Consider the following 15482-nt stretch of genomic DNA (forward strand, 5'->3'; position numbering starts at 1 on the left):
GATGAAACACGCGCGAGAGGCCTAGCACCAAATGTTTTCCAATGTTAACGGCGCATAACCGCCCTTTTAATATTGTCTTTTATTAAGAATTGTTGTAACAAAGTAAATGTTTGCAATTTACAACACGAACCGATATAAAGGAAGCAAGAGTGACTTGTTACACAGATATAGGTAATTTCTCGGCCAATTTTTTAGCAGCATTTTTTTTCTTCAGGGCCTGGCTCCAGTATTGGTTATAGCTCAGTGTGTGGAATCCAGTTTCCGGCGCGTGTGAATCAATATGGCGGATAATTTTTAGTTTTCAATTTTACGAAACAAATTCTATAAATGTGATTCTATTCAGTCGCGTTACACTCTATTGAAGCGAGTTTCACTCAGTTAAGCTATGAGCAATCGAAACAGAAATCAACTGCCGAATAATCTTCCTCAGCTTCAAAATGTTATCAAAAGAGATCCAGAGTCCTACCATGAAGAAGTAAGTTCACTCACTTCGCAGTCTTCTTCATTCACTTCGCAGTCCTCACTCACTTTACTCAATGCATTATGCCCCCTGGGAATCTGATGCTGTTGTAATCGATAGTAATTGAAAATCTGCCTTTTGATTTATTATCATTATTTTCAAGTCTTAAAGTGGATTGGAACTTTATTACCACAGCAATCATGGTTCAATTTATGCTATGTATGCATGGCCTTCACTGCTGGTCATTGACTAGATTAGTGCACATTTTTAGTACAAATGTTTGCAAAAATGACACTGCTATTAATTATTTTTCATTTTCATTTTTCAACTATAAGGGTTTTCGTGAGAGATATACCATATAGTAACACGAACATTAGTCCCTTAGATTGGTAGTTTTGAGATTAATACTTTTATTTCATTTCTTTTAGTTTCTCCAACAGTACCGGCATTATCAGTCGAACCTAGAAATATTCCAAATCAATCCATCGCTATCTAATGAAGTATTTCAAGACCTTGTCATGTTCTTAAGTCAGGTAATCAACCAGATATTTGTTTTGAAGATGGACAAAGACATTTGCTGTTTTTTGTGCCACAGGCAAAGTAGAAAAAAATTATGTTTGTTGGTATAAAGAAAGCTATGAATAGAAAAATCTGTGAATTTCTCCACTATTGTGTGAATAAGTCAATATAGCCCTTGGGGCGTCATTAACAAAGAGTGGCCTGAACCACTTCTTGTGAGACATCAACATGTGTGAATTATAAAAGTAACAGTTTATCAGTTAAATACTCACATTGAGGTCAGACATATTAAACATTTAACAATGCAGACATACAGTTAGAGATCCAGAGATTGTGGTTACATGAGCCTTTTTGAGCCATAAGTGCTCCTGATGAAAATTGTCAAGCATTCATGATCTTAATCTACAAAATTGCAAAGGAATCTCACTTTTTTTAAGGAAATCTCAGCTGTGCTGCTTTATATTCAAAGATGACTTTGTCAAACAAGAAATCATCTGCAACACACACTCTCCCGGTATTTGGGGTGTAGCTAAATATCATGGGTTATAGCTACACACTCTCCCCATATCATGGGTTATAGCTACACACTCTCCCCATATCATGGGTTATAGCTACACACTCTCCCCATATCATAGGTTATAGCTACACACTCTCCTTGTATCATGGATTCATGGTGCATAGCTGTACACACTCTCACATATCATGGTGCATAGCTACACACTCTCCCCGTATCATGGGTTACAGCTACACACTCTTCCCGTATCATGGTGCTCACATTCTCCCTGTATCACACTTTACCCTTATCATGGGGTATAGCGATCACTTTAACTGTGTCATGAGATGAAAACGGAAATAAGTTAAAATTAATCAGTATTGTCATGTCCAATGTGTGACGTCATAACCTCATTAACCTGTGATACAACTTTTAAACATGTGATAAATAGTCATATCCCACATTTTACGTCATACCAATGGCGAAGACATCAACATCTCAGAGGAGGAATGTGAAATCGACACAAATTTGAGCGAACAATTCAAAATTATAATGTTCATTCTTTTAAATATATAATAAAACAATTATCGAGTTCGGTAATCACATAATATGAAGAATTATCGAACCTTAGTTTGTCATTATCAACCTCAACCTTCGGCTTTGGTTCATAACCACAAACTTCGGCTTGATAATTCTTCATATCATGTTCAACCTCATTCAATAATTGAATTTTACTTTGAAAAGCCTGGGTCTGTTCTTTATTAGCAAATTACTTTTCCAATCTGTTTAACTGCAGGTTGCCCACTGTTATCCCAATCATCTGGAACAATTTCCACAAGAATTGAAAAATATTTTGCAACGGCACTACATGGTCATGAATCCAGAACTACGTATGGTGTGTATTTATTATGTAGTAATCATGTGCAGGATACAGTAGAAAGCTCATAAACGTTGTTGTAATATTAGCAGATTTTGGCCTTTTTTAAATGAAGTGAATGCAATGCAAAGTCCAAATTTTAGTTTTAATGTGACTTTTTCACTGATCATACAACAAATATTTTTCTGTGTTTGAGTAACCTCCAGTCTATGGAATGAAAATTTTGAAATGAAGCAACTCGCTATTAATTGCGTTGCTATACTTGTGTTATTTGAATCCACTTTTAGGTTCTGTGTCGAAGTTTAATTTTACTCCGAAATAAAGGACTGCTTTCACCTACAAGGTTAGTTTCTACAGCTGATAGTTTTTCATCGTATCATTCATTGAATTTTTTAGTGCATTTTTTATAATAGTTGAAAACAAAAATATCAATATCAATGTTTAAATATTTTCTGTGGTAATAACTAATTTATTTCTATAGTTTATTAGAGCTATTTTTCTTGCTTTTTCGTTGTAAAGATAAATTATTAAGAAAGGTAAGTATTTATTTCTCCTATGAACGACATTGCAGGCTGCATTGCTTTGGACTTAACCTGAAAGTGGTTGATTTTTATATTTATTTAGACACTATACTCTCATATTGTCACGGACATTCGGAATGTTAATGCAAAACATAAGAACAACAAAGTTAACAGTGTAAGTATACAAAAAATAAGAACACAACAAATGTTAAGATTTTTAGAAGAAAGGAACATGGACATGCAGGAAGCAGAAGTTCGTTTCGCAGGCATTAGGTTGCTGAACAAATTTCTTGGAGAAATTGTTTAGCTTTAGCGATAACATAGTAGGAGAGCTGGCAGTAAAGACTTTTTGTTTCATGATTTTAGACACTACAAAATTTCATGTACACAATGTTAAACGATAGCAATTTAGTGGCAGCAAAGAAGTCTCTTGATGTTATGGTTGAACTCTACAAGAAGAACATCTGGAAAGACGCAAAAACTGTTAATGTTGTTGCATCTGCTTGTTTGTCTGATCTAAGCAAGGTACAAGTACATTACTGTCAGGGTACATTACTGTCAGGGTACATTACTGTCATGCAGGGTACATTACTGTCAAATGCAGGGTACATTACTGTCAAATGCAGGGTACATTACTGTCAAATGCAGGGTACATTACTGTCAAATGCAGGGTACATTACTGTCAAATGCAGGGTACATTACTGTCATGCAGGGTACATTACTGTCAAATGCAGGGTACATTACTGTCATGCAGGGTACATTACTGTCATGCAGGGTACATTACTGTCAAATGCAGGGTACATTACTGTCAGGGTACATTACTGTCATGCAGGGTACATTACTGTCAAATGCAGGGTACATTACTGTCATGCAGGGTACATTACTGTCAAATGCAGGGTACATTACTGTCATGCAGGGTACAATACTGTCAAATGCAGGGTACATTACTGTCATGCAGGGTACATTACTGTCAAATGCAGGGTACATTACTGTCATGCAGGGTACATTACTGTCAAATGCAGGGTACATTACTGTCATGCAGGGTACATTACTGTCAAATGCAGGGTACATTACTGTCATGCAGGGTACATTACTGTCAAATGCAGGGTACATTACTGTCATGCAGGGTACAATACTGTCAGGCGTATACGTTACCACCACTTACTATCAAAGCACTATTATCAAATTATTTGCTTTTTAGATTTCTGTAACAGCTTTGAAATTTTTGCTCGATAAAGATGAAAATGACGGGGATTCAGATAGCGAAAGCGAGGTACCGGTACATTGATTTTCGTGAAGGAAAATATTTTAGAATTGTTTACAATTATAAACCCGAACACCTGGTTCACAAATGGATTATGTGACTATATTAGCAGTAGCAGTTATGAGTTATGACTTGCTATCATATTTGTCAGGACGAAACGACAGCAGTACTGCATCTACATAGTATTCTAATAAAATATATCCAGCGTTGTGATAATGTATAATGTAAATTTCTCAGGATGATGGCCCAACAGTAAAGCAACTTTTACTTGCTAATCGTGTGCGGAAGAAAACAAAGAAAGGAGAAAATAAATTAAAGAAAGCTTTGACCAAAGCCAAGGTATAGTTTATTGCACATAAGACACAACGGAATACGTCCGAGTGAAAATTCTTTCTTGAAATACACAATCCTTGATTAGCATGTTTCTGTTCGTTATTTCCTGGGTAATATATTTTAATGAATTTCTTGATGTTATTTTAGAAAAAGAAGAAAGATTTGAAGTCGACCACGTTCTCCGCGTTATATCTTATAAATGATTCCCAAGGTAGCTAAATACATATCGAAGGTCGCTTGCTGGTTGTTGTTAAAATTCTTATGTACCAATGATGAATAAATTTGCTAAGATTTTGCTTTATCTTGCTTTACTTGCGCACCGCTGTAGTCGCTATTCAAAGATCTCATATAACCTCCATTTCTTTATTTTAGGGTTTAGTGAAAAGTTATTTAAGAAATTAGAATCTTCAAATGAAAGATTTGAAGTTCGTCTGATGATGATGGATGTGTTAGCTCGTTTAATTGGTGTTCATCAGGTATTAGAAATTGTGCATTGTGTATAAAATAAACATTTTTATTATTTTAGCCTTTATAGTTATTTCTGCTGTGACCACAACAACCATTAACATTAAAATTTCGTTATATTTTTTAGTTGTTTCTTTTCAACTTTTATCCATTTCTTCAAAAATACCTTCAACCTCATCAAAAAGGTCAGTGGTTTGTTTTCAGTACGACGTTGAAAATACTTCATGTAAATAACCCCCCTCGTGTGTGTAGATAAATAAAGATTGACATGTGTCTGGTGGTTCATATTTACGTTTACATATGTTGGTGAACGATTTCCCCGTGTGTACTAGTACGTACATTCATCGCCCTCAACTAATTAGTTCGTCATTAATATTTCGCAGAAGTGACGAAAATGTTAACGTTTTATGCTCAAGCCTGTCATGAATTGGTTCCGCCTGAGGTGAATAATGAACTTTCGCTAATTTTAGAAGATTTAGCAGCAGATCTTGAAGTTGTGTAGATTTTAAACCACACGTCAGTTTCTTGGTATGATCAACAATGTGACAACGTGATCAAGATTTTCTGTTTGTAGGTAGTTGAACCAGGGTTAAGAGCGATTGTTAATAATTTTGTAACAGAACGAAATTCCAGTGAGGTTATTGCTGTGGGGTATGTAGAATATTTAATTTTATTGTTAAGTTGATCTACAAAGATAGTAAATCGAAAATTATCTAATAGCAACAGAAATTAGAATCACCACCAGGGCCCAGACAGTGTAATATAATTCAGTCAGAGAAGCGAGTCACTTGGTTTATTCTCCATCGTAATAAAAAGAAGTTACATGCAGTAAAATTTCTAAGCTATAGTCAGTGTATGAGATATGATATTACTGTACCATAAGATTAATTTGTACTTTGATCATTCTTATATATAGTATCAACGCTGTTAAGGAGGTATGTAACCGCTGTCCACTTGTTATGTCTGAAGAACTTCTTAGAGATCTGGCTGCGTACAAAAAATCAAAGAATAAAAGTGAGTAGCAAAAAGAGAAAACATTTTAATTCTTAGAAGAAATGAGCTTCCTATTTTTGTAACAAAGTTCGATCGCTCACGTTATATGAGATACTGGTTTTATGTTCAAACTCCCAACCGCGTATGCTATTCTGTTTAATTGCAAGAATTATGTTCTTCGTTTTTTAGGTGTTTTCAATGCATCCAGGTCGTTGATTCAGCAATTTCGTACTCTTAATCCTGCTCTTCTTCACAAGAAAGATAGGGTTCGTTTAATTTATATATTATTTATTGAAACTTGTATGTATATCTGTGTGTGGTAAACGAATTATTTTTAATAAAAAGTCATAATTCCCTTCTATTTATTGTTTTGATTAGGGTCAAATGACTGCTGAGGAGAAAAATGTTCGGCCCAGTGAATATGGTGAAATGTTGTCTAAAGATTATGTTCCAGGCGCACAGGTAGTTTATCTTATTTTCCTATAGGACTTAATCCCTCCAATGATTATTAAATCTTAACTTATTTCCTCTCCACTGGTCTGATATAATCCTGGGTCTTAATAATCCATTTTATCTAATCGTCCACTGTTGCTCTATCTTATTATTACTTACAGCCTTTCTCTGCTTCACTTCACTATTTTTTGCTTAATTTATTTTCTGCGTGTTTGTTGCATTCGTAGTTCCTGGACGTCAATACAGAAAAAGAAAACGGTGAAACAACTGATGGGAAAGGTGATCATAAGAGACATTGCATGAGAATGAGTATCTCTGTTATAACTATAAAAGAGGTTCTATTTTCTAAATCTTGACCATGATGAATATGTAAAGAGCTTAGCATTAAATGATAGATTAATGTTTTGCCAATTTCTCATAGTTTTCCTGACTGATTGGTAAACTATCAAATGCACTGTGAATACCACATATCATCAGATGTACTGTATTGTATCTAAAAAACCCTACGTTGTTCTAGTGATGAATAATGAGAATGAAGAGAGTGATGAACAGTGGAGCGATGACATGACTGACAGTGAGGATGATGACGTCATTGACCAACCAGAAGAAAATAAGGTGTGTGTTGGTTAGACTATGCAGTTTTCCGCTTCTCTCGTGATGTCGTTTTACAATTAATATCCAATATCCACGGATATTGAGAAGTGTAACTCTAATAGCCAATATTTTTAATAAAAAACAACGTTCTCTTTACCTTAATAGTAAGACGATTCCGCCATATTGTCTGAAATTTCTATTGATAGAATATTAAAAATATGAATAATGATTTTTTCTTTTATAGGTTCCTGAAGATATCGCTGGATCAGACCCGAGTGAAGAAGACGTGGAAATTAAGGCTTCCAGAATTAGTCAAACCAAAGTTAGTATTGATTTGGTTAAACACTTGTAAACCTACATGTGTATTAGTTTATGTGGATAAATTAGACGAACTAATGTACCAAATATACCAGTCAGTGGTTTATAATCACATATGAAACACACTACTGTATTTCACGTTGTTGTATAGTGGTCGTATGTACGTAATACTATATATATTGGAGATCGTATGCACATTGGCATAGGAAGGTGATATATGCATGCATACCTTGTTTAATTTAGATCTTCACCAATGAAGATTTTAAGAAAATACGACTGACAAAGATAGTTCAGCAAGTCAATCCCAAGGCCGGGAAGAAACGAAAACGCGAAGAAGAAAACAAAGAACCATCGGAAAGGTAATATTCCAATCATTCCAACACAGCTTAGCTATACCGTAGCTGGTTTATGGTCTAGAAATTCGTTATGATAGGTCACGATTTCCAGGCCTGGATGCCGAAATAACACGTGAAGCATATGTCTTCGTGTGTTTTCTTGGAATGAGTTGATGGTATGAGGTAAAACTGGAAGAAACAGACCTCAAGAGAGCCTGCACATATAGACCAGATGAATCAACCCCGTCTCTTCTATTCTGTAGGAAAGATTTATTGTCAGTAGATGATATTGAACAAATTTATGGCAAGAAACGAAGAAGCAGTAAAGAAGAACGTTTGGCGTCAGCAAAGGTGGTGTTGCAATATAACTGTATGAATGTATTTATATCATTTACCTGCAGCGGCTGTGTCTTACATCATTGCGTAATTTTGTTGTGAAATTGTACACCGCCATCTTGGGTGGGATATACCATTTATTCAAACTGTATCCCAGACCTTAACGACAGGCCGACAAATACGAACTATGATAAGGCGAGCCTGTCAGATATTATCTAATATTACCGTATCTCTCTTTCTAGGCTGGTCGAGGTGACATAAAACGTACATTTCAGAAAAACAGATGCAACGAATTTACTAGCACTACTAACAAGGTACTAACTAACGATCAACATCGCTTTGTTGCGTTATAAAACAAGTGGTTACTAAATAGGATGGTTATGGAATGGAATGAGCAAAGCACCTGTATGTCTGTCTCTCTTGCGTGTTTACATGCAGCTTTATGCGTAATTCTACATGTCATTGTAATTCTCCTGTAGGAAAAGAGGAAAACGAAAGCGTATATGATGGTGAAGCACAAAGTGAAGGGGAAAAATAAACGTTCTTTTCGGGATAAACAGGTACGAATGCATGGTAATCGTTAATTGTATCGTTCCTATATGCACTTTTATATAAAAAATCTGCTGTGATGTTGTTTGCAAACAATCGTGTAGGAACCAACTGTCTGCAATGGCCAATCAGAAACAATGCTTTGTCCTATTTGAACACAGACTTCGCAGACTTCTTACCACTTTTCCCCGGTTTAGATTGCACTACGTGATTCTCTTCTCAAGAAAAAAAGGAAAACAAAGTTTTAAAGGTTAATTGCAACGCCTACGATTGTTTGGGTAAAGCGATCTTCAAAGGTGTTTGGTGAAGACCTTATCGCAAGGTGTCTTGCGTCTTCTAGTCGCTTCAAATGCATAAGAGCAACAGTTGTGTTGGGCCTGCATGTGTTGCGAGTATGAAGCTAGGTGCGTGATGGGTAATCCCCTAGGACTGAGTGAAAGGAACAATGGCAAGTTCTAGGGAAGTGGTGAATCCATTGATTCACCACCGTCCTGAGGATTTTGCGGGTTGGTATTTCAGGCGAACGCAGTTATAGGTCTGGGCTGAGGAACATCGTCAACAGAAAACGGCTATATAACCTAGCGTTTAAAATTGACAACAATATCTCCATGCGAGTACAGTTTCTGAAATATGAAATCTTCTTTCTATAATATATCAAAATTAAAGTCTCCAGTATGTTTGAGATTTGCAATGATGATAGGAAAGATATTTATCCAATAAACAGGTAATATACCTGCATAGTGAAAGAATGTTTTGATTAATTGGGAGCATATATACATACTATATTTTGTACTATTGAGTAAATACATGCGGAGGAATACAGCATAGGTGTTAATCTGGATTTTATAGTTTATTTGAATACCAGTATTCAATCACGATTCCTTAGCCAACTAAGCAATTAAGTATGGACCAAGAGGACTTTGTGTTGAAAAAGATGCTTGAAAATAAGGTAGATGAAAATAATAGTCATAACTGGCTTAGATAAGACCTTATCTCGGTTCTTAAGTGGGACTTGCTGGCTTTGTTATGACATATTAAGTTTTTGCACTATAGATCAATATCTCTTGCATGGTCGGCTGGTTCCAATAAAACTTACAAATTTCGTAATAACCGAAAATGATGCAAGGTCTCTTTGGAAGAGAACTTAAAGTATATCCACAAAATTTTGTTGTCGAGCATTCGTGAAGTGAAGCAGCGTCCACTTAAGCCTCCTTTATTGAATTATGGGAACGCGAGAAATAACTCCATATCACACCAAATGCAGATGAAATATTGGTTGATCTCATGCACATCCCTTTACAACCTCGATTCCCCCGACTTCTAAAAGGCATGTTCTAAATCTGCATGTTCAGCGCTGGCCTTGTTGTTGTGCTATAAATACACTGTTTTTCGCCGTACGTTGTCGTTGGTTTGTAAAGAAGTAATAAGCAACTTGGCCTGCAATATGGCATGAAAAGCTTGTTCATTCACGTGCTTGGCCAGGTTTTAAAAGGCAACACCGCAAAAGCACTAATATACTTGTTTTAATCAAGGCACTTGCCGATCGTACAGACTTTGACTGATCGCCTGAACTGAATAGTGTATATAATTAATATAAACTGCGTTTTTCACAAGGACACGTTTCGTCTTTGTGGAAACAATCACGTGGAACTTGAATACATGGAACGCGGATGTGAGCACTGTCGTCAAGTATGGTTTGCACTAGCGGCATTTTTGTCGCATTCATCAACGAGGCTCAGAGGTCTCAACGACCATGACAACGATTTCTGACATTTTTTAATTGCACTATTTCAAATCGAATAAGCGAATTTTCGAAATGAAATGTGTATAAGGGCTACAAGGCATCTAAATACCCAAGTGATAAGAAGATAGAATAAGAAAGAAAAAGATGTGACGAAGAAGGGAAAGCTAGATGAGAAAGTCTTGGATATACAGTGGGGTGCACTGTTCTGAATTTGGACGGTATTTTTACGGTATAAAAAATTCAGTATTTTCATCGTATTTCGAAAACAAAATAGATTTTGAATTTAGGAACTTCAAGAAGTGTGTAAAATCATTCGTTATGTATCACTATAAAGTACAAACGTATATACTGGGTAGAAGATAGCCCAACCTGTACGCAGGCTAAATATTTACTCCAAATATTTTTATTAACTTTATTGTATTATTTTAGAATTGGAGTGGATTATTGAAAAGATATTGGATCGGTGAAAACGTTTCAGAAGAAGAATTATGAATATGGAAGAAAGCGTCGAGATGTCTTCAAAAAATCAGGTCTTGCCGAGACTTGAACTCGGATCTTAGGATTCAGAGTCCTAGGTGCTAACCATTACACCACAAGACCAAGTTACCCCAACCACTTAAATATATTATATAAAAATCTAATCACTCATTCGGCGTACACATTCCGAAGGTTTTATACGGAAAATTCCGATGTTTAAATATTGCCAAATAAGGTGAACCTCGCCCTTCCGATGCGACTGGAATAATTACGAAGATTAACAGTAGCAACCGCCAAACATTGAAAGACGTCATCTAATAATACGTGCGAAATTTTCGAAAGGACGTTGAGCTTTCTTTGTGAAAAACACGAAAGTTCAGTGGCCGATATTATCTACTTGCCTTTCGTGGGCATAGATGGAAACCGCTTAAGTGTTTTGGCAATTTTAATCAAATAGTTTGACAAGAGAACATTTTAAAAGCTCCGACTCCTGCAGTTCACTTGGCGTGGACCGTGATCTGCTTTGTGTAAATCAAGCCTGATCGATCTATTTTTGATTTGCAATTGGAATAAAGAATCAATCAATATGGAAACAGTAAATATCCAGTAAGTATGTGATAAATAGACATTTACAGTTGTATTGAATGTTAGTTTAATCATGAAATCGCTTTGTTATGTAGTGTGAATGTTGATGATGGAACGCCACGATTTCCTTTAACATTTCGTGTTCCGCTGTCTTGTACGGTACTGCGTTTAAAAGAAATTATAGAAAGTCAAGAAGGATTGGGAATAACAGAACAAACGATATTACTAGATGAAATTGAGGTGTGATTAAAACCTAGTCTAATATTCAAGTTTGTTGGGCCTTGTTGGTGTGTGCTGGCCATATGGCAATTTGCCATAACACGCGATACGCTTCGGGACAATGATACTCTATATTTGTCACACAACCAAATTGTTTTTACTTTAAATATTTTAGTCTCATCTTGGCTTTGTTTTGATACAGCAAAGCGAAGCCTTGGGGAAATTCAAATTTTTATTATTAGTTGTTAAAACGATTTAACCACAAAGTGTTTTGAAGTGGTAAACATGCAAAATTTTGAAGCGTTCAAAAAAAATATTTGCCTTGCCGCAGAGGCCGCATACCGCCGCGGTACGCTCACATTGTAGAAAAGATTATCACTAGGTCGTCATATGTGTGTGTGTTTTTTGTTTGTATAACATTTATACTTTTCTTTCCCTTCGTGTAAAGCAAAGCATTGCGCATCGAGGGGACGATTTTGACCTTAATGACGTATTTTATAAGTTATGAAGGAAGTCATTCTCATTTTATAATAATGGTTTATATTGCAGCTTAAAGACAGACTAACTTTGAGTCAACAAAATGTAATCGATGAATCATTTCTAGATTTACGAGTCAATTTCGATGGTAAGTGTTGTTGCTATTATATTGCACACATTCTTCGCTTGAAATTGCCGTCGGTTTTTAACTTCTGACCGGAAAATGCTGTGTTGACCGGAAGTGGTTTATGTTTGAAAAGAACATTCTTGCCCTTGGACTCTGCAGCGATTGAATAAACATTGTTTATTCCCGGCCAGGCTCAATTATTTCAAGTATTTATTGAATGAGGCCATGAACTTTGATCGTACGGCGACTTTCATATGTTTTTGTTCGTCTTTTGTGTGGCCACAATGTGAAGAAGTCCTTGAACAAAGCTCGCAAATTAAATGCAATATCATTCCCGGATTATATGCCCACAATAATTTTAGTTGCTAAGACAACAAACATTCCTGAAAGTACTTTATATCTTGGTGTTATCCTGATTAAGCAGTAGCCATAAACGATTTTATAGTAATTCAGAACATCCCACAAATTTCACTGAAATTTGCACATAATTATTTTGTTTACTGTGGTACAGAAGTCTTTCAATCTTCTTGCATTATAAATAAACTTGCATATTGCCCACCAAGTTTAGTTTTTGCCACATGCCATTATCTGCTTTTATTTCCTGCACAAACAATTAGCATTTATTTAAAAGACCTTCCACTTTATAAGAAGTCTTTTGAACCAATTTTTATTGAGATTTGAGAATTCTTTATGTATGGTATTATGTTTCACTTTTCAGTTTTTTAAAAAGTACATGGGTTGAAATTGAATATTTGAAAAGGGGATTGAATATTTGATGGGGGGTTTTAGCCTATTTGTAATTGTAGTGCAAATCTAGTGGGGATATGTTAGAAATGCTGCATGCTATTGCACTCTGCATTTATAATAGGTCAACAAAAAATTTAGTGTTGTCTGTTATATGTAAAAAAAAATTAAATAATTTTTTTAGAAATCCCATCGCCAACCCGTAAAAAAGGAAGTGTATCATCTCAACATGAAGACTGTGTTGTACCTGATATTGATGATGATGAAGATGATGTCTTTAAGTTTGACCGACCAAACATTCCAACAGGTATTTTTTAACCAAAACACAAGACATTAGTTGCAAGTAACACGTCCTGAGAAAGTATGACCAAATGCACAATGTTTGGTAAAAACTTTGAGTACAAAGTTTTGATTTACACAAGGGTAGGGTATACATACTACATAGGGATATAGCATCCTAAGTGCGTAATATTTCAGCATAGGCAGAAATATTAGGCAGAAATCTAAGAATTATACATATTTAGTCGGTAGCTTGGAAAGGCATCCATACATGTTTGCTATTCAACTTCTTTCCTAAACTCCGTGCAATGAAAACAAGTTTTCTAATAGATTGATTTACCGTTAAGATAAAATACTTGTTAATATTGTCTTTAGTAATCTATTATTTTTTTTAGATCCACGGACATGGGAAATTCGAGATGTAATGGAATGGTTAAAATGGGCATCAAAAATCTACAACATCAAAAATATAGACTTTGATAAATTCAGAGTGAATGGTAAAGGTCTTTGCATGCTACCAAGAAATGGATTTGTCTATAGAGTACCAAGTGGTGGAGAACAACTATATGAAGATTTTCAAATGAGGATACAAGAGTCATCTGGTGCTCAGCAACATCATCCAGTCTTTCATGCTCCACATAATTTTCCTTACCAGATGAACCAACCAGAAGTGAAATTTCCATTACAACATCGTAATTTCTTCCCATCAGGCCATCTGCCTGTCCCACTGCTGGCTCAACCACCTCACACATTAGGGCCTTACTCTCCAGAACCAAGATCACCTTTTGAATATACCCGTGATCCCAATTTCCTCTTTTTTCAATTTTAATTACAAATTAAGAAACATATATACTATAGTTTGCTTGATATGTATTAAATATATAACTTATTTGGGGAGATGTGTTATGACTGAATGACAAGCCACTTAGTCAGTGGTTAAGACTTGCTATGAGAGAAAGGGTGTAGCCTATATATTGTAGTGGTGGGAAAATATGTGACTTGTACATAGTAGAAATATTAGTATATTCTTGACGAATGTAAGAATTAAAACTACATATGTGCTTGGATGGTAAATACTTATCATGAATGATGCAGAGCAGGTTTCTGCATTTTTGAAAACAAAGTCATTGGCGGCATCAATGACGTAACCAGAGACAGAGTAACAAATTATTCTTGTTGACATTCTGTAGACTGTAGTAGTTTTAAGGAATTATTGTTAAGTTATTTTTAGAAGCAAATAAAATGTATTCCTTTATTTTAGAAAGTTGTTGGTGTTTGTCATGCGCTGACTTCAGGCCAAATACTTGAGTCTTCGACGTTCCTCAGAACAGTGTGAAAAACATACAGAATAGACCTACTTACAGTCGGAAACTTTTCACGTTTTTTGTCAACTGCCCAATCACATTACGCATTATTGAAAACAACTGTTTTTTAATAGAACATCGTAAGGAAACCACTGGGGGCAGCTGTACGTCAATGCAGTGGACTGTGAACTGTACTTAAATACAAAGTCAATCAAATGAGTACTTGCGTCAGTTGACTCGAAGAGGGCTCTTATTCCTGAGCAGTTGGCGTCTGAGAATTTTTTCAGGAGTGTTAGGAACCATTGCCATGCATGCAATCCTTTATTTACTGGTTGAAATTTTTAATCATCTTTAAACATTCTCTTTCTCATGTGCAAAGGGTAAAAAAGAGAGATGCCTAGTCTTGTTAATACGCACTGACAACAATATTTATATATCTTTTGTGATCGACTAGAAAGCGATTAAAGCGAATTTCCATTTTTTGTGGCAACACTAATAATTTGCATAGCAGATACTGCATTTGCAGTATTTCAATTTTCAATGGAAACTAATTGTACTTCTGGGATTTGAAAATACGTTTTATCGAATGACCACATAAATTCTAACAGTACGAGCTTCCACGTTCCCGAAAATGATGAATTGTGTTTTACGCACCCTTTGGTTCAATTAGTGCTAAGTTATGCAACGTTCATAAATATCTTTCAAAAGAGTTCGGCAGTTTTCGGATATACCCTGTATTGTGAGATCAAGCTGAGGAAAATATACAAGCACAACACTAAAATCGAGGATAGAAGTATGAATGAAGTTTATTGAAGTATCGTTTCTGGGATTTGCTAAGATTTAGTGCCTGAAGATGAGTGTAAGACTACGAAAAGTTGGAAGTTTCAAAGATTTTTGTATTGAATGGATCGTCGACCTTCATGAGAACAAAATTCCCAATATCCGTTCATTAACTTCATTTATGAGTATTATGGTCTCACGGTAAGAAGAAATTACATTCTTATGTCGATTGGTAT

At 35.5% G+C, this 15482-nt stretch overlaps 2 protein-coding genes and 1 non-coding gene across 4 annotated transcripts; 2 read left to right on the forward strand and 1 right to left on the reverse strand.

Annotated features, from left to right (window-relative positions):
* Window positions 1-233: 233 nt before the first annotated feature.
* Window positions 234-9581, forward strand: LOC114521477 (protein SDA1 homolog). Of its 2 annotated transcripts, XM_028541941.1 has the most exons (25): window positions 234-475; window positions 889-993; window positions 2269-2367; window positions 2637-2692; window positions 2831-2885; window positions 2974-3045; window positions 3237-3395; window positions 4072-4143; window positions 4372-4473; window positions 4615-4678; window positions 4840-4943; window positions 5060-5117; window positions 5316-5374; window positions 5507-5583; window positions 5849-5946; window positions 6115-6191; window positions 6304-6387; window positions 6606-6657; window positions 6896-6993; window positions 7217-7294; window positions 7534-7649; window positions 7889-7976; window positions 8204-8275; window positions 8441-8521; window positions 8708-9581. In XM_028541941.1, the coding sequence occupies exons 1-25, from the start codon at window positions 386-388 to the stop codon at window positions 8756-8758; spliced, it is 2067 nt and encodes a 688-aa protein (XP_028397742.1). In that variant the 5' UTR covers window positions 234-385; the 3' UTR covers window positions 8759-9581. The 2 variants fall into 2 exon arrangements, with proteins under 2 accessions (XP_028397742.1, XP_028397743.1); XM_028541942.1 differs by lacking the exons at window positions 234-475; window positions 889-993 and adding an exon at window positions 1009-1493.
* A 1201-nt stretch (window positions 9582-10782) lies between these two features.
* On the reverse strand, window positions 10783-10854 carry Trnaq-cug. Its single transcript has one exon. It is a non-coding gene; the product is annotated as a tRNA-Gln (tRNA).
* Window positions 10855-11024: 170 nt separating this feature from the next.
* Window positions 11025-14420, forward strand: LOC114521588 (ets DNA-binding protein pokkuri-like). Its single transcript, XM_028542073.1, has 5 exons — window positions 11025-11337; window positions 11412-11556; window positions 12085-12160; window positions 13068-13190; window positions 13558-14420. Exons 1-5 carry the CDS (start codon window positions 11318-11320, stop codon window positions 13989-13991), a joined length of 798 nt encoding a protein of 265 aa, XP_028397874.1. The 5' UTR covers window positions 11025-11317; the 3' UTR covers window positions 13992-14420.
* Window positions 14421-15482: the final 1062 nt, after the last annotated feature.

The sequence above is a fragment of the Dendronephthya gigantea genome, unplaced genomic scaffold (genome assembly GCF_004324835.1).
Source record: "Dendronephthya gigantea isolate DGI-Jeju-01 unplaced genomic scaffold, DenGig_1.0 000020F, whole genome shotgun sequence".
NCBI lineage: Eukaryota > Metazoa > Cnidaria > Anthozoa > Malacalcyonacea > Nephtheidae > Dendronephthya > Dendronephthya gigantea.